This window comes from Stegodyphus dumicola, chromosome 3 (genome assembly GCF_044657685.1).
Source record: "Stegodyphus dumicola isolate Sdum_Otavi_A_Nest chromosome 3, ASM4465768v1".
NCBI classification, from domain to species: domain Eukaryota; kingdom Metazoa; phylum Arthropoda; class Arachnida; order Araneae; family Eresidae; genus Stegodyphus; species Stegodyphus dumicola.
In genome coordinates this window covers 156,858,013-156,878,029 of record NC_140770.1, presented here as the reverse complement: position 1 = coordinate 156,878,029, position 20,017 = coordinate 156,858,013, and the positions used below count along the sequence as shown (strand labels likewise).

Genomic DNA, 20,017 nt, shown 5'->3' with positions numbered 1-20,017 from the left:
AAAATTTTTAGAGGAGAGGCTTTATAGTTCATTTTATTTTTATATAATCACTCTGGTTTACACTTTTTACTTAATTGGGTTAATTAAAACATAAAATTACCACCAAATGCTGCAATCCTCATCAAAATTAATAAATATACACACAGTTATTCCAATAAGTTAACTTTTACTGGATTTGTAACCACACATTTGTGTGAAACTGTACATAATTTTAGACGAATACATTTTCGAATTCGGTAAATGGATAATTATTATTCGTTATATTATCAGAGAATTAAACTGGGTAAAATCACTAAAACAGGTTTTGAGTGCTCTGCCAAAATATATTTAACAAAGAAGATTTGAATTGTATAATGAATGTATCCTAAAACATGTTTTAAGTCAAAAATTTGAAACTTGACGGCTGAATTATGCATGTTAAAATATTTGTAATTAGGCACATAGGTCAGGTTAAGCTTTTATTAAATAGAGTAAGGGTTATCTGCCTAAAGGGACAGATGCCATCGTGGAGGGATTTCGAAGAAAAACTGACCTTTTAGTGAGTATTAAAAATAATGCATGTAATTTTCATTCAAATTATATCACGTGTAAATCAATAATCATGTCGTACTATTCAAAGTAAAATACTCAGGTTACCATAAATGAAACAACTTGGCGATAATCCAAGGCTTACCCTAAAATATAGACTACTCTATTTGTGCATTCATTTTATGTGTATCCTAATAGCATAATAAACAGTCTTTTATTGTTTTTATGAGCAAGGATATAGATATTGCTGTATTTTTTGGGAGGGAAGGTTCAGGGGCTAATAAACTGTCTTTTATTGTTTTTATGAGCATGATATATAATAATAGCATAATAAACTGTCTTTTATTGTTTTTATGAGCAAGGATATAGATATTGCTGTATTTTTTGGGAGGGGAGGTTCTCAGGGGCTATGGAATCACATTTGTGATCAAACACTGGTTCATTTACAGCTCGAAAGGAAGAAGCAGCTAGATATGGTGAACAAATTTTAAAGGATTGAAACAGTCACTCAGTAAAATCGGAAAGCTGAACAAAGTATAGTAAAAGCCTGATAATCCAGCTTTGAAGAAACCAGAATTTTAGAAAAAGCCCTCGTCCCAAAATGAATAAATGAGAGATTTGTAATTCCATTACAGAGCTTGCAGTACTCTTAACATGTATACATTACATTGTCTGTGATTTAGCAGCAGTGATGGATAAGCGTGACATCACAATACAGTATAAGAAGTTTGTTTTGGTTTAATGTAAATTCAGTTACTTCTTGATAAGCAGATTTAATGTCTATAAACAAGGATGGATATAAATTCTTTTTTCCCCCCTTACATTTTGAAAAAGCGATTAATATTTGGGACTGCATAAAGTGGAGTATTTCTAAAGTTGCAGGATGTGGCATCAAAAAAAAAAAAAAAAAAAAAAGCTTCAGTATGCAAATGGTAATGTAACATAAAAAAGTATGATAAGCCATTTAATTTTTTATATCCATAATTATAAATCTCTTTATTATCAAACTTAATAAAGAACACTATCATCGTTTAAACTTCTACCAGAATGATCAGCGACATCTCCAGCGGCTTTGCACTGTGGTATATTTATCACAAAAGATTATGTCTTTTTTTTCTGTTTGAATGTTAAGTTAAAATGCTGAACTCCACTGAGGTTTAGCATGGAATGCATGCTTCAACTAAGCCAAAACCAAAAGAGAAAAAGAATTAAAAACTGACTTTAAGATATGTTGGGGGCTTAAGGTCTTGGGAGCCTTAATCATGTACTGGAAGTAAGCAGAGTTTGGGTTTCAGTATAATGTCAGTTGTGATAATATATTTGATGTATTGTAATTATTCATGATATTATATAATTATGGCCACCAGAATTTTTCTGCTTAAAATAAATTTTAGGTTTGTTTCTGCATGTTGTTTATACTTGCACAGTTACATTAAATAAAATAATAAATACAAATTATATTAAATTTCATCTGTGTACACAAACAGCTTGACTATCTGGGAGTTTCCAGGTAGTTTACCATATAAAAAAAAATGAAATGAATGGAACAAGTTTCTGGTCTAAGCTTTATAAAAGTCATCTTATTTGCTATCAGCTTGAATTTCAAAAGCCTATTCTAAAATTTATAGCATATCATAAATAAAAAATGTTTGCATTTGATGTTTTTAGTAGTTTGAAGTGGTTATTACTGACCATGCTCTGTCATACTGAAGAAATGCTGTACAAGTACTTTTAGGAAAAGCTCCAGAACTGTAAAATTATTCTTTGGGAAGGGAATTCATCAAGCCATCATCATTTCTGGGTGCATTCAGTCTATTATGAACCCATGTGCATGTAACAGTACGTTGTTTATTTAGCCGTTTCAGGACTGGCGTCCCATATACGCATTCCCTAAGAACGTCTGTTACAGCCAGGCGTGCTATCCACACATCACTAGAGATTGCATTCAGAGGACGGGTGATGCGTATACGCATTTTAAGCTGGAACGTTTTTCTAAAGGCCACTAGATGGCATCCTATGTCTATTACTTTTGAAATAAACACAGTTTTAGGTTCCTGACCTTGTTTTTGATATATTCTGCTTGACTTTGATATTTTACTCATCAGCTGTTGCGAGCATGAGGGGGAAGCATAAACAGAGGTGGGCTCTTTAAATCGCTAAATATTGACGTGTCTGATTTGTATCCAATTCCTTTTTTTCCTTTACTATGCACGGTCTTTCAGGGCTACTGTTCGGAGTTTTGCATTGCCTTCAGATATATTTCTGTTTCTTCTCTTTTTATTTAGGAAAGCCTCACCTCCAGTCTATTGTGGTGGGAAGTCACTATTTATCAGAAGAAGAATATCTTCATATGGTTAGTGAACCATTTACTAATGCAAATGAGAGTGATGATTCATTTTCTAAAGTTAGAAAGTGATACTTGATCGTGCTTCAAGATTTACCCCACTCAGTCTTCATTTTAAATTTTGTTACTTCTTACCGTAAATAGTCCTTATTGTGTTGTTTTATTAATTTTAAACTTTATTGATGGTTTTTATCAATTAAAACTTTGGAATAATTTGAATAGCGCTTCCGAAAATTATTTTGCAAGATAAGCAATTTTTTAAGTATATTTTCAAGTAAAATAAAGGGGAAAAAAAACGTTTTTAAGTACTAATTTTAACATATATAAGAGCTCAAGTAATAATCTAAAATGATACTAGAAGCAAAACTTCTTTTTTTCTGATTTTTTTTTTTACAAAATTAGGCTTAGCGATGCAAAACCTCTGTCTTGTACGGTGACTGCCTTCGATTCCCTTTCATCCTGCACGAGCGTCTTAAACAAAGGTGTGCCATCGCGAAAGGGTTAAATCAATTACTTCAAAAATAGTATTAAATAAAATAATAATGTGGATTTACATTAATGTTTTTTTCTATTTGTGCATATTTAATAAATAATGTACTATACATATTCAGTGAATTGGGTGAAAGTGACTTGAAAGTTGGTAACTTTTTTAAAAAAAAAGGTCACCAAACTATTGATATGTGTAGCAAACGTTATCAGGATATCAAAGAAAACACACTTTAGCAATTTAAAATAAAAATTATTAAATAAAGATTATATGATACATTAAAGAAAATAAAACACCTTTTTTAAAGAAACCATTTGTAATTTTTTTTGTGCTGTTGTTCTTGCCATATATATATATATATATATAATGTAATGGGTTTTTTTCTTTGAAAAATAATAATAATAAAACAGAATTACACAAACTTAGCATTGTGCACTACACATGACCACAAATGGTTGAAACTTCAACAAACACTCCAGCTGAATTAAAATAAAAGATTGACTTCACTGTTAAAAATAATAAATGGCAGTCACAAACAATAAAGTTGCCATAATAATATCATTATTTAACTCTAAATACTTCATTCCAGCTTAAAATTTATATGAAATTGCTGCTGTGAATAATGTTCTAGCGTAAATTTATATTAAACTGCTCTTGTGAATCAAAAATATATTATAAATGATGTGCTGTAAATTGCTTATATTGGCAACAGTTTGTTTCTCACCATGGCTGCTATAATACTGACATACGTAAACCTTTTACTTCTGCATAAAGAACAGTCTTTTAGCAGCTCATTTATAAGCAACTCTATTCAATAATTTTATAGCTAAATGATATTTTTGCACATATTTTTGTTACATTTGAGTTAATATATGTGTGATTTAATTTCAGATTATGGGTCGCATACGTGGACTCGAACTGCTTTTTAACTTGGTGTGGAAGCAGTTAAAATCCAAAGCAGACTGTTTGGTTGCAGCACTACATTGCCTCTTAATCAATGAAGGTCTGCAGTGCATGGGCATAGGCGAAGATTGGCCAGAGGACGATTCCAGTACAGGAACAGAGTTACTACCAAAGGATTGGAATGAAAACCAAGAGCTCTATTCTTTACGATATGCTACTAAAGACTTCAAACATCGTTACCTCTTCAAACTAGTGAAAGCAGGACATACATTGCACGTGAATGTTGCCTTGGATAAAAATACTGTGGCTGTTTTGTCTTTAAGTATTGAGAGTCATGTGTCTGATGACTATAAAGAGTACTCGGATGCTTACAGGGATCTCGATTCCTTGAGTGATTCTTTTCGTAAGGATGTCTTACAGAAACTCCAGGTAAAGGAAACCAAAGCGGGTACATCTGGAAATACTTCAGCTGAAAAAAAGAAAGTTCCACGGGAAGGTCCCATTTCACCTCTTCCTCCACCAAGGCCACAGCCAGATTTTTCTACCATAAGTAGTGAAGATTTTTATGGTCCTCATGCTGGTATGTTACCCGATATTGGTGGAAGTGACCTAAATCCATTTCACAGAGGACGCCCTAGTGGTATGCTTGTTGATCCTAGTAGCTTTGGAATACCATCTAGGCCAACTTTACCGCAGTTTGGTGTAGGATCACCTGGAGGCCTTCCGCGAGGTGCTGTTCCACCAGGAGCTCGATTCGACCCGTTTCGTCCTCCCATACGAGGACCAAATAGGTTCAACCCAGATCCAGACCACTTTAGGCCTCCAGATTTTGATGATATTATATAATTAATGTTAAACTTTGCCATGAATTACACATATAATAAAAATTAAATGCTGTGGGGAATACTTTATTGTGAATTGTGTTATTCAGCATAGCATCATGCATTTGGGTTATATAACAACATACTGCTGTGAATTTGCATCAAGAATGGTCATATGTACAAAACGTGTAAAAGCTTTCATTTTTCCAAGAACATTTTCTTTTATACTAAATGCTATTTCTTGTTTATCCAAAAATGTAAATTTCTGTGAATAAACATGTAGAGATATTTATATTTTCTACTTTTGTTTTATAAGTAGCATGAGCATAATTATTTGGTAAATTGTCTTATATTGACTTTGTAAAAAAGTCGTCAAAAAAAAAAAACTTTTTTAAAAAGCTGAAAAAGTTCTGAAATAGAATATATGTCTTGCACTTTTATAGGATTGACAGAAAAAGCACAGTGTGTCATTAATCATCTTCAATGCAGATTTGTTTGTTATCTATATCTTCTAGTGAACACATATTAATACATCATACTCTGATTAGAATGTGCCATTTTGTTTTAAAACTGATTTACAAATTCTTATCTTAACCATCATCCTGAAAAGTTCTGAGGCTTTGTTTGTTTCATGAGCAGGGTCTGATTATCATTTAGGACCACAAGACCTGGATCTCATATTTTAGCAGGTCCCTGAATCATTCTGTAGTTTCTCATAATAATGATTTTTCTTCTCATAGAAAGGAGGTTGTTGGAGTCACTCAAAGAATGATGTGCTTAAGTCTATGGATTCTCTTAATCAGGCCCTGTTTTTGAGACATCATGAGAGCATGCATAGTTCCACATTGGTTGTAGTTGCTTATTATTTTCTTGGCAATCTGTGCAATAAGTAAAATTAGCAAAGTTCAGCTTGAGCTGTTTTTGAATTAGTGACTGTAAAAGATTGGATTATTTATAGGGTAATCTAGAAAGTTCTACATTTTTCTGATAGCTATAAATAAAACATTGTAAAATAATAAGATAATTAAAAAAAAAGGAAAGTTGTTAGGTTTATTTGTAAAGAAATTATCGAGATGCCGTTTCACAGCCTCCAAAGAAGTGATCTGAATAGAAATATGAAGGGGCAAGATCTATGAGAGTATATGAGGAGGTAACACAAAACATTTCAGACATGCTTAAATAAGTCTGACATCCATTGAAATGTTGGGTCAAGCATTGTTTATAGTGAAAGATAACAATCTTCACAGTTGGCCAGTTTGGGCCACTACCAGCTGAGCGGTAAATTCGCTAAACACCGGTAGTTCAACCTGGGCTCAGTTTTAAATAACCTGGCTTGCTTTTAAATAAAAGAGCATAATGTGATGAAAGTGGGGTTCTCCGTTCTTTGCAGTGCACTGAAACAAAAATTATGCCACAACACTTGCTAGAATTACACAAATAATATGAGCTTAAGACCACAATTGACATTGACTTCAATTCACTTTTTTATCAGCAGTAACAAAATAATTAGTAGAAAAAAAATCACTTTCAATTGAAGAATGGCAGAACTTTCTGGATGACCCAACAATTTAGGCAAAGCATATGATGGTATTCTCCATCGCAGCAAAAGACTCCAAAGATGTGAATTAGTGATGTAACTGAAGTTTAACAAAGATTGGAATTTTAGATGACTTATTGGTAAATCTGTTTTACTGGGCTAAATTGAGCATGAAGCTACAGGAATGTGACAATATTTTCTTAATCATCGGATGAGAAATCAAAAACATTTAAGCATTTCTGAGAAGAATAAAAAGGCATTTAATTTTTTCCTTTATTTTCCTATACAAAAGTCTTTGAAAATTATATCTAAAATGTCATCAACTCTAATCTTTCCCGTAATTTTCCCCAGTTCGTTTGCTGCATTCCTCAAGTTGTAGGCTGCAATAGCAATATCACACTCCAGCAGACTTTCAAATTCCATCAGGTGCTCGTAGCACTTTTGTACATATTGGCGGTGACGTTCCTGAGTTATAGTTGGCTCCTCACCTCTATGTCCACAACATCTAAAAGTAAAGTAATTAGAAAATTATAAAAGTAAATATGCCAATTTCATATATAAGTGATGATTCAACTTTTGCATTCAACTTTTAAAATGATGATATGATATCTAAATCAGGGATTCCCAATATTTATTCCCTTACAATCAGTGATTATAGGAATCGATAGCTGATTATGCACTGGCTAACTGATCAGCATAGTGAAGATCCCATTGATTACAAAAATTAATAATCTATATAAATTTTAAAAAAATTTCAATTTAGACATTAAAATTTTAATATGTCAGCATGGTTCATAGAACGTCTGAAGTGCTATAATGATATAATTCTTTTAAAAGGGCTCCATGTAAGAAAAGAGTTGGGAGTTAATCAACATGAACATGAACTTTTATTTTATGCAATTGATAAAATTGACAATTTCAATTTTTTAAAGATTTTATAATAATGCTATACCAAACTTTAAATTATCCAAATCTTACTTGAGTGATTTTTTTGGGGGGGACTAAGGTAATCATCACTCCATGATTACCTGAAGTCAGTGTGGAAGTGCAATCATCATTAATTATTTTTTCTTTCGTCACCACATGATTATCAACATACTGTAACTTAAGAAATGATGTTAGCAATGTTTACACAATTTTTTTTTTTTTTTTTAAATTTAACATTTATAATTAAATACAAATCAACATGGAAATCTTGATTTCAAATTTCAGCTGAATTCCATTACAAAGTGGAGTGTGCTGAGGAGAAATTTAACAAAAATTGCTTTCCATATGGAGGGTGTGTGTATGTGGGGGGGGGGAGATTTTTGTAAATGATACTCATAGGCCAAAAGATTGCATTTAGTACTGTTTAAATTGAGAATAACTGATTTTATTTATTCAGTTAAGCCCATGGTGCCAGAATTGGTGCAGCAGAATTTAGAGAAGCACCAAGCATTAAAATTAAGGGATGGAAAATTTTTTTAGAATTCAGGGAGACACTTAGTAGCATGTCTACTGCCCACCATGGATAAGCCTTAAGTATTTGTTGAAATTTATTTATTTGAGACTCAGATAAAGCATGTACAGCGTATAATCATTAGTATAATAAATATCCAAATTAATATAATTAAATATAACTAATTAATTAGCTTTGTCAGCTTGTGATAAAAGCAAGATGTAGTGGAACAACAGGTCTTTAGTCACCAATAGTAGTACCAGCTATCTTTCATAATTGTGTTAATAATTGTGGATTGTTATGATTTTAATGGTTTTCTGCAAACAAAATGGAAAATTTTCTAATTAATGGAATTTGCAAGAAATCTGGAGAAACAGTAATAAAGATCATGTAACAGATTTTTTTCATTGCGATGACAATGTCTCAATCATCAATAAACTAATCTGTAGTGAAAGCTGTAGTATGCTTCTAAATCTAGAAAATATTACATAACATAACCATAGTGAAAAAACTAACAGTTTGTAGAAAGCAAAAAATTTTTGGTTAACAATTTAGTAGGAATTCTCGATCTCGATACAGTAATTACAGGACTTCAAAAATACAAATTTGTAATGAGAAATTATTTCTGTCTAAAGAAATAAAGAGAAAGTATTAGAAAAAATTCAACAACTTTTATAGAAAATAAATGTTTAATAAAAGAAAAAAATAAATATTGAGCCTTTTTTGGGGGGTAAACTTTCATTAAGGGCATAAATGCTTCATTATTTCATTAATCACGACTATTCAGAAAAATCCAGAATTGTGGAAGTCTGAATCTTGGATTTATTTCTGTATTTATAATTTTCTTAAATATAAAATTTTCTCCAAAATTGTCTAATTAATTTTGTAATAATTTGGAAGTAGTTGCAGCTTACTGCAAAATGAAACCATTTCATTCTTAGCAAAATAAACAGTGAAATTTTTTTAAAGTGCCAAGTCAATAGTTGCAATTTTCACAAGTGCCTAATTTTTCCTGAAATGGCTAGAATGATTTTAGTAAACTTCAAAAGGACCACAGGCAAGCCTACAGCTATTGAGGCCCAGGATGGAAATCTCCCTGGAGTCCCTCTTACTGGAAGGATCACCATACAAAATGTAAACATAAATATATAATTAGCATTTATTTAATTAAAATTAAATAGTTAAAATGATTTGGAAAACAAATTTTAAGATTGGGGGGGGGGCAGAATCTGCATCTAGCAGACACACGGAGATTTAAAAAAAAACTTCTTAATCTGCCATTTTTGGTTATTAAAAAAATTTTAACTTTCTGTCAATTAAAAAAAAAAGCCTCCCCCCCCCCGAGCTTTAACTTCTGAAACATTTTTTATAGCTCAATTGAAAGAAATGTTTTTAGCTACTGAATTTTCATTGGAAAGGACTGCCAAACCAATGAGTTTTACTTGTTTCATTGTTGATCGAAGATAGCTTTTAATTAACTCAACTTTTTATCAAAAAACTTCTTTCACAAGAAGCAACTGAAACATACACTGCCAAAAAAGTCTTTGCTGCCCAAAGCAGGATAGTGGTTAGTGACTGACTGTGGGTTCGAATCCTGGAGAAGGCATGGATGTTTGTAAATGTATAGTGTCTGTGTGGCATAGGGGATTCTAAATTTACAGTGAGCCGAAAGTCCTCTCAAGAAGCTGGTGGTAAGAGAAAAGCAGTGGGAGCCTCTTGGGGTGCTCCCCATCAAATTTGTAGGGTGGAACTGAGCAACATACACTTGAAAACTTAGTTCTTTGCACGTAACCTAACTTCTTCTCCCAATCAAAAGCCCAGGGCGATATGCCACCCCATCCTCTTTCAGTATGCTCCTGGCAAGCACAACACCAAATTTCATGAAAATTGATGAGGTTTATGAGAAGACTGCAACTCTACCAAAATAAAGTAGTAGACATCAACCATCACAATAATAATGTCATTTAATTCAGGGACAAATGAGTGAAGACTGGAAGGCGAGACCATACACCTTTTCAAATTTCATGAAAGTATTTTGGATGAAAATTACTTAAGAAAAAAATGTTTCAGTGATTTTAATAAAATGGATATGGTGAATGGAAGTAGAATGTCTTCCTTCCAAATTTTATGAACTTCAATGCAGTAGTAGTTAATCAAACAGTTCCAGATATACAAAATAAAAAAATTCCAGATAGACAAAATAAATGTCACAATAGGTTAAAAGACACAGAATATCAAATCCATTGGAAACTGATATTTTATCTGTGCATTTAGAAGATTCTGCATTTCTGGCTACTTAATCAATGAAAATAAAATACCTCTGATCTATGAAAATAATAGTTTTATATTTTTTAATTTCGTAAAGGTATGCAGTATTGTTTGGTCTGATAGTACCAGGAGAAAAAGTCATAAAGTAGTTTAAAACAATGCAGGATATATTCCTCAAGAACAAATAATTATTACGAAATTTATTATGAAAATGTTGAGGCAGCTGAAAAAGTTTTTAGTGCATTTAATTAAAATTTCATTTTATTAATTATTTTATTGGCAACTCCATATATATATATATATATTTTATTTATAACTCAGAAGTAAGTTGGGTATATTTCTCTGCATTTGTGGTATACTATAAGTGCGTATTGCAGCTATTATGTCTGATATTTCAGTCATTCAATTGCAATAATGAACTTCAAGGAATGACAGTTTAATTAGCTATATCTGATCCAACAAGGAAAAAGGATTACACATCGAGTTTCAATTTTTCCACTTGGTATATAGTATGTATAAACTGTATTCCCAGCAGATATTGATATGGTTGCATATTCTATTTTTGGAATAATGTTTACCTCATCTTCAACATTCAGCTTTACATTTACAGCTCTTCACGAGGATAAATTTTTTACACAAATTTTTGTCAGAGCGCAAAGTTTAAAGAATATGTGAGATTTTTATTTTTATGGAAGGAGTGCAAAAGGAAGATAACTTTTCCACCATTGTGCCTTATTTAATATCCAGTGAGAATGCAATCATTTCTCCAAAATATGTGTGGTTGCAAAGCACAATTCCATAACCATTATAAAGAATATCCTATTCCTGCAAATGACTTGAAAAATGCAAAATGAGAGCGTTTGGAGAGCATTTATACTCAAATGAAGCAAACTGACAAAAGGATAAAATTTCAATCACTAAAGATATGTCAATGCTATAGCTGCAAGCTCATATTATTCACTACTTTCTCTTTCCCTGTATATCGAAAATTTCCATTACAGCACCAGACTTAAATAGAATTCTGTTTGAAAGCTCAGTCAAAGAATCTATTACCATTCTAGGTTTAATGGTCACATACATTTATACGGTATCCTAAGATATGCTTATTGTGTCCTCATTTTTATATATTTAACTGGGTTTAAATCTGTATTGCAGAGCCTTTGTTTAGAACACAGAGAAAAGTAGGGGTATGACAAAAGAAAAGTAATGTACAGGTGTTTTCCTTTATGGGTGTAATGAGAATCCTAACATACTAAAGGTTGATGATTTTAAGGATTAGTAATATTTTCTTTAAAACTAGTTAAAATTCTGGAAAAAATATGAAAAATAATAAATAAATAAATAATAATAAAAATAAAAAAAAAACGAAGATATCCAAACACTTTGTCATATCTGATTTTCATCCCTTCAGAGATTCACAATAACAGTATAAAATAATATTAAATATATAGTTAACTGAATGAGACCTACAGGTTTGTTCATTTTATTCAATAGTTTGGCTATATAAAACCTTGAAGGCATTGTGTGCCAGTATTTTTAACAACACATATCACCAACTGAAAGTTTAACATGTGTATTAGCAATTTGTATCATATTTATTACTTTTTTGAAATATCTGATGGATGAATGGTGAATGATGCTAAAATATGATTTCCAGAAACTCTTTTTTTTTTTTTTTTTTCCCACTTCACAGATTTAGAAAGTATTTCTAAATGCAGCTTCAATCTAACATAAGAGTATATTTTTTAGAAAAAAATTGTTTTTACTTTTACAAATCACTTTATCAAAACATCGATTATTAAACATTATAACACATTCTACATTGGTTGATTAAAATTCAATATTGTAAAACATCTATGCATAAACTTCATAAACTTGAAGCACTGGAACTATGAAAACATGCAGTGTAAGGATAAGCCAGAAAGTAACTATAGTATAATTTTACAACCAGAGGTTTCACAAAGTCCGATTGAAAACAATTCATCAATTATTATAAAGTTACCTAGTCAATGGAAATGCATCAATAGTGCCCAAATTTGACAAGAAAACTCCTGAATTTCTGTCAGCAAATACCTTCCACAAATCTCTGAAACAGTTCACACATATACATAATTTTACCTCTTTATCCTCCGATGAGTGGATGTTGAAATACCTTTAGTATTTAAACCCCGGACCTACGGTGCTGCTGCGTGATACGCTAGCCCAGTGGTGCCCAACCTTGCGCTCACCGATCATTTTGTATGTGCTCGCCAACCAGATTAGGTAAAATGAACAAAAAATATTTTAAAAATAATCATTCATTTATATTTCTTAATTGTTAAAATATCGTAAGCATTTATTGTCATAAGAGATATCTTGCAAGACGATACAAAATAATTGATTGCTGACTGATGAACTTGATAGCGCGTATGGAATCTGATTGCTTCATTCTGATGTTAGATGGCTCAGCAGGGAAAATGTGCTTCAACGACTTGTAGAACTTATTTGCCAACAAAGCAGTTTTTGGAATCTGGAAACGAAAGTTATAAAGAATTGGACAATAATAATTGGTTATCCAATCTGTATTTTATCATGGATATAACAGCTAAACGGAACGAAGATCTCCAGGGAAAAGAAAAAACCCTTTTTCAATTGACTGGGACTGTAACTGCTTTTCAGATAAAGTTAAATTTGTAAATAAATTAGATAAAAGAAAAAAATTTCACCCATTTTCAGAATTTATCAAGCCATACTAATAACCACAAGGCAATTGAAACAGAGAAATACTTGCAAAACCTAAATGCACTGAAAAATAATTTTTAACTCCGCTTCTCTGATTTCCCATAAAGTTTAACCAATATTGTTATTCATCTCAAACCCATTTGCCGAAATTAATATTTCAGATGTATCACATAAGATTGGAAATATGTTTGTTGTTTTGGAAACAAAAATGTTGATGTTTTGGAAATGTGCTCGCAATAGGTCAAAGGTTGGGCACTGCTGCGCTAGCCACTGCGCCACCAGGCCTCAATAAAACTTTAACCATGTCTGAAAAAGAACATGATATCACTGTGTATCGACAGGATAAAACTTGCTTATTTAGTCTCAGATGATGTATCTGAACCTCCTAGTTTAACTAACATGGAGAAAGCTTCATCACAGCAACCAGCCTGTCGAGTAAACGAACAGTCACCTGGAAAAGGAAATTACCAAACTTGTTCATGACATGTTCACTTTCCAAAACAATTTATACAAGACTAATTTTTTCCCTCTTTTTCAGACTTTTAGCACATTTTTTCCAGGAAGGGAGATAGTGTGGGGTTACCTTTCCCCTCACATTTCTTCAGCACCTCGAGTTCTCCTCCTCAAGATGAGATTCTTATCACGCTCATCTCTGCGTGACTGCAAAAAAGAACTCTTCCCTTCTGTTTTTACGAGTTCGTGTAGACACTGTATTCATCATTGAGATTTCTATTATCCTAACACTATGTATATATTTTGATTTATTAAAAGAGTTTATTTTTCTTAATGGGTGTCTAGCAGTTATATAAGACATAAAGTATACAATGTTTCAAGTATAAACATTGTTAAATGCTAATAATAATGCCTTAGCCACAATAATAAATTTAGCAAAGTTTAATACTAAAGAGCACACTTGAACACACTTCCACCTCATGTGATGGGTACACCACACTGTAGACAGGAAAAAATTTAGCCACTCCTTTCACATTGCAGGAGGACAGAAGAGAAGAGGTTTTTTCCCCTTCTATCTTAAGATATTAACTAAACACAACACAGTAAATAACTTCAAATATCTCAAGGAAAACATGGATATTAAGCAGTTTTTACTTAATGCATGAGAATTATCATCTGTTCCTAAAATCACTTAGTAAGTTGCAATTTAGTTAAACTTCTCTGTAAAACTATGTTCTGCAGCAGAATAACAACTAAAGTCGTACTGATCGACGAGATTTCATATCCATACAATAACTATCTACAACATTTTTATTTTTTAATATTGCAATCTTTTTAATACTACAATCTATATATGTATAGATGGAAGGCAAAGAATACCTGCGGCGTAACCATAAGCAATATCATTTTGACATTTTATCATTATATATTAAGGGTGACAGTCTCTATATTGGTGGAAAGCATACAGTAAAATGATTTATAGTATAATTTTGATTTTTTATCATTATATTATGTTTACTTTTTGACTTTCCCAGTGCAGTTTGAATATAAATGCTTAGATTATTGAGAGTTATTATTTACTTACATTTCCTGGACATTTCTGGAGAAATGGTCTACAAACCTGCCCATCCCCATTCCTTCAGTACTAGAAATAGCACAAATGGCAGGATTGGAATTTTCTAAATGGGAGATTCTTTGAAATTCTTCAGGGGATAAAAGGTCTATCTTGTTGAGAAGAAGGATAACATTCATTCCTATATGAGTTGAACACTCATTTTCATCTGAGCTGTTTTGTAAATTCTTTAAATCATTGAAAAAGTCTTCTCCTAGCTCCACACGTAATAAGTATGTCAAAATATCAGTTTCTTTCAAAGAGTATGAATCCATAAGTTTGAGAACTTGTTTCGATTCCATCACAAAAATCAATATGTCAGCTTTTCGTGACCTATTGTAAAAGAAAAGCTGAAACTTAATTACATTATTTTACATATCATAATAATATGAATCTAAAATAAGAACTGTGAATTATACATACGTTAAATGAAAATTTACAAAGTTTAGAGTTCATTTTAAACTTGGTACTTAAAATAAGGTATTGCAAAACAGAAATAAAACATCAAATATTATATACATCAGAGTCAGTGAACATTGATAAATTATCCTTATTCATTAACCAATAAACAAGCTTCCTTGCAGTTCGAGTTGGACAATTTTCTCCAGAACTGATTTACTTTATTGAGCAAATGAATAGCAATTCGACAAAACAGAAGGGTAGCTCTCCTAAGAGTTCACAGAGAACTCTTGTTGGAAGCATGCCAAGAATAGAGATGTGGTATTTATTCAGAAACTGATTCACTTTATTGAGCTAGTGAATCTCTGATTCAAAGAAGAGCAGTGATATTTTAGAATTTACCCATCGAGAGCTCTTGTTAGAAGCATGTTAGGAAATTTTAATTCCCATTTTAAGGACGAAAGAATGTTTATTTTCCCATGCTAAGAATGAATTTAATTTCTATTATTTCCCAAACTTTAAAAACATTTTTATTCTAGAATTTTATTATTTGTTCTATAATAAATATACATTTATTTAAATACAGATTATGTTTTATGTGTTTTGTAAATTAAACAAGAAAAGTATGGAAAATGTTGATAAATACCAAAACTTAAATAAAAGCAGATTTTTAGGTTCATAAACTAAAACTATATACTTAAATGGTAAATACAGACTGAGAATATTCCTCTCAAATATGAAATCCACCCCCCAATTGAGAATTCCTGTTCTGTGTTTTACAGTTGAAATTGAAAGCTAAAATTGAAGCATATCAATTAGAGGAGTTAGTGTTTGATTGAGTTGATTCTTCCGATCCCCCTGGTCATTCAAATTTTTTCACTCTTCTCTCCAACTTCACTAACTGTTCCCGATTCTACTGCTTGTTTGATTTTTTCCACTCTTTGCTCCATTCCTGCTGACCATGTCTCATTCTTGATGTTTTTCATCACGGTTATTGTTAATGAGCAGTGGTTCATAATAAAGAACTGATTCAGTTCATTGAGCAAATGATTTTGATCCAATCCCATATGAGCAGAATATCTATCTGTCTAAAAGCAGAATCTGCGGAATATAACCAAATTATTTACAAGGTACATTTCTGGAACTCATAACTCATAAAAAGTTGTAGTAAAATTAATTCTTTACACATATTAACCCATTAACTGCCAAAACTACAAGGAATGTTTCTTTTCTCATGAAAATAATAACAAATATTAAATTAAGCATTTATAACATAAATTTACATTGAAAATCAAAAAAAAAATGCTCTTATCTGTGGAAAACGCGAGTGTTGCATTCACGCAACGTCAGCGGAATAAAACTACGGATGTTTAGTGAGTAGGATTGTACTCGTGTGATGTTTCTTTTGAGTGAAGTGCAGGACTACTTTTTAGCTGTATAACGTTTTATAAATCTACAAATCACTTTACTTGTAATTAATTTAATATTAAAATATACATTGTATTTCTTTTACAAATACAGATGATTTCTATTGAAAGATTCAAGCATGAAAAGCTTGATTACAATCATGATGTAAAGCTACATTGCATACTTTGCATCTATAAACAGTCTGGCTATGGTACTCTTTACAACAAAGTCTTTTGTTATCAACGGACTTTACGATAAAATGTCTACCATCTCCATGGAATGGTTTTTGAATGCTGAATTTACTAGGTCTTCCTGTTGCTGATCTATTTCTGGCTAATTCTACACTCTCAATAGGAATTTGCAAAAGGAATAATGCATTCTTGCGTCCGAAATCTAAAAGAGACTTTATATTTCCAGTAGTAAAAAGTGGTGATATTTAGTAAGTTTAGATACGGTCTCACCTCATATAATTTATCACTATTGTCAATTTGACTATTGTCAAATGCAAATTCTGCTTCATATTCCTGTACTGCAAACGTGATATCGATTCTCGTACAACAGGAACAGAAATGTCCTTATCAAACGACCAATACATTTTTTCTTGAGGTAAAGAATAATATCCTGTAAGCAATAATATTCCAATAAATCTTCTCATATAGGCTTCAGATGTAATAAATTCTGGGCTTTCTCTTTTTTTTTTTTTTTTTTTGCTGAGCGTATATATTTGTCTGCTCAACGAGAAGAGAGTAAATGTCTAAACTAAAACGAAAATTGAAAAATCTGTGCACTAGTTTTACCTTGTAGTTTGTCTTTTATAATTTTTCTTCTGTCTTTTTCTTCATGTTCTTCCTGAGACACAACTAACAGTTCCTTTTTTATCCACTTCAAGATTTCAATCTTCTGCTTTTTAAAATTTTTAGTATGACTATAACTGCTTTTAGAAACTTACTTCTTACATGAATTTCAACTTCCCCAGCAGTATCATTTCGTAAAATATCATTATCATTATTTAAAACACTGCCATTCCTTTCTTCTTCGTCACTAGTTTCTGCAATTTCTGGGGGAACAACAACACTATCAGTTTCATTCTGGTCACTATTAACATTATCATCCTCTGTTTCTTCATCAAAAAATCTTTGAAGGGCGTCTTCTAATGTAAGATACCTCGTTCTAGGTATTTTTAAACAACCAGAACATGAACCAGGACATCGAAAGGAATGAGTGAAAAAGGAGATTGACTACCCGTTTCCTGCTGATGTTGCATCAGCGCAACACCTGTTTTCACTTGCTTTCCAATACAAATATAAACATCTTACTGATGTAATGTTCTGATAAACGGTGACTTTGACTAAAAATAGATCACTCATACGGACGGCGATTCTTTCGTTAAATATTTTCAGCAAAAATACCCGGTCGAAAATTTTGCTTAAAGTATGATATTAATTATTATAAAGAAAATGATTGTTGAAGGCAAATATTTTTTTACAGAAATAATATTCCCTACACAAAATCATCTGCTGGTATAAAATATCTTAGGTAGTTATATTTATATACGCATTTATTTTGACCGTTGCGTCAACGCAACACCAGCGGCTAATGGGTTAACAACATTCAATCAAAATTTATTTTAAAAGATGGGAATATATAACCAAAAGGATGGACTTATAAAAAAATAATCAAATTCATAATCTGTATTTTTTATAAAACAAACTTGCTTGTTATGTGCTACCTAATTAAATACCGTAAAATTCTGATAGCTGTAAAAGTTTAAAACCAGTTGATTTTTTATACAAAAAAATAATATTTCCAATTAAAAAAAAAGTAGCAAACGTAAAAGAAAAAAATCAAATTATTTCATTATAAAATTAATTTCATTATAAAGATCAAGAAGTAAACTAAAAAATTATTGTTCTATTTGCAAAAATCTTTAAGGGATCCTTGTTTTAATACTGGTTTGTTACTTCTCACAGTCTTTATCACAATTACTAAGTCTTTGTAATCTATTCTTTTGCAAGAAATTAAAAAACGTTAACAGTATTTATTGCAGTTATAGAATCTTTATAAGTCAGCACCAAATCCAGTTCATCATTATTGTCATTAGTGGATTCAGGATAGCTTAATTTTTTTTATTTTGGAAGCAATATTTGGCATTGAAACTTCTCTAGAGCTCATGATTACTTTACTGTCTGCAGATACATATTCATTCAAATCAAATTCTAAATCAAGTTTTCAGTTCATAACTTAAGTCTGATAAAAGGATATAATCTTCAATCTCACTTCCTTCGGGTGTGGCTTCTGAAGAATTTATTTTGAAACATGCATGTCTAGAGCAAGTGTGTATAGTTTTGGTAGAAATCATGGTTCGACTTTTCACTATGTATGTTTCTGATTTCCGTCCTTTATTAAGTCAGTAATCTGATTTTAATCCTTTAGTCCATAACATTGCAATACACTAGTCACATCTGATGACAGCTTTAGACTTTTTAATGGTTTTCTAAATTACTTACTCTAGATGAGCTATGTAGTTGTTAATAACTTAAATTATTTAACTTAATTTCTTATTTTTTAACTTAAGTTATTTTAACAACTTAAATTATTTACCTGTTTGTGAAAATTGTGTGCCTAAATTCTTGATTTTCTTTCCTGTACTTCAGAAGTCATAAAAGCTCTGGAGTAGGTATCATAGCTCACTGGCAAAAATTTTACATCTTTAAAACACTGGGGATTTGGGAATATCTCCGTGGCAATAGATTTCAACATCTTATTGCCATCCATGTTGAATACCAACAAAATGGCCAGTCTTTCCTCACACTCCTCCCTCCAAAGCATTCTTCCTTCTTGGAAGAAAAAAAAAAAGTTTTGTTACGCAAGATTCTGCAAAACAATTCATATTAAAAATATCATTTGGACCTTATTGTTTGCAACTTCTTTTATCAGCATGTTTTTACAATCCAGAATGACCTCTTGATCAATTTCAGATGCTTCCCCTTTGAGTTTTTGAATAATTAAGTCATGCTTTATCTTTACCCTTTTCAACCATCTATTACCTAATAGCAAAGTTTTTTCCTTGATGTTCAACAGCAATTTGAAGAGCTTTTCCTTCAAAATGAAAGTAAAAATCAGATTGTATCTGGGCATACTTTATCCAAGTGATTTGAAATTTCTCGATTTCTTCATATGGAAATACCTGTTATCCTTTTCTTTTCTTATTATCATGAGCTATGGTGTCTTTTGGTGATAAGATGACATTCAACAATGTTTGAGGTGTTCCAGAAGCTTTAGCAAAGACAGGTTTTGATTGATTTGATTTTTGAAACTCCTTGATAATCTTATTCTTTTCCCAACAATGTTAAATTTTTCATCTTTCTTGACATTCTGCTGAAATACCAAGAATTGCCCATCTGCCTATTTTTCCACAAATGCCAAAGGGATATACAGGTGTTCTCTTACTATGTGAATGCGTAGGAGAAGAGAGGAGGACTGGCAATGCTTTACCAGTTTCCCTTTTCTGAAGCTGAAATGATTTTGACCTCTAATTTTTTTTTGGGGGGGGAGGGTCTTTCACATCTACAGATCGACATTTAAGCAGGTATACAATTT

At 31.6% G+C, this 20,017-nt stretch overlaps 2 protein-coding genes across 8 annotated transcripts in view; one reads left to right on the top strand and one right to left on the bottom strand.

The window, feature by feature from the left end:
* PI31 (Proteasome inhibitor 31 kDa) overlaps positions 1-5,398 on the top strand; it is a 43,684-nt gene extending 38,286 nt beyond the window's left edge. For 2 of the 3 annotated variants that reach the window (XM_085813543.1, XM_085813544.1), the window contains exon 2: positions 4,251-5,398. In XM_085813543.1, coding sequence (XP_085669669.1) covers positions 4,254-5,108 — 855 coding nt within the window. In that variant the 5' untranslated portion in view covers positions 4,251-4,253 and the 3' untranslated portion in view covers positions 5,109-5,398. Of the gene's footprint in view, positions 1-2,830; positions 2,882-4,250 lie in introns of those variants that run through there. The other variant, XM_035354642.2, reaches the window with a different exon arrangement.
* Positions 5,399-6,854: 1,456 nt separating this feature from the next.
* Positions 6,855-20,017, bottom strand: part of LOC118184904 (5-taurinomethyluridine-[tRNA] synthase subunit GTPB3, mitochondrial) — a 49,922-nt gene continuing 36,759 nt past the window's right edge. For all 5 annotated transcript variants that reach the window (XM_035354637.2, XM_035354640.2, XM_035354641.2 and 2 more), the window contains exons 8-9: positions 14,585-14,944; positions 6,855-7,125 (exon numbers count right to left, since the gene is read on the bottom strand). In XM_035354637.2, coding sequence (XP_035210528.1) covers positions 6,894-7,125; positions 14,585-14,944 — 592 coding nt within the window. In that variant the 3' untranslated portion in view covers positions 6,855-6,893. The remainder of the gene's footprint in view (positions 7,126-14,584; positions 14,945-20,017) is intronic.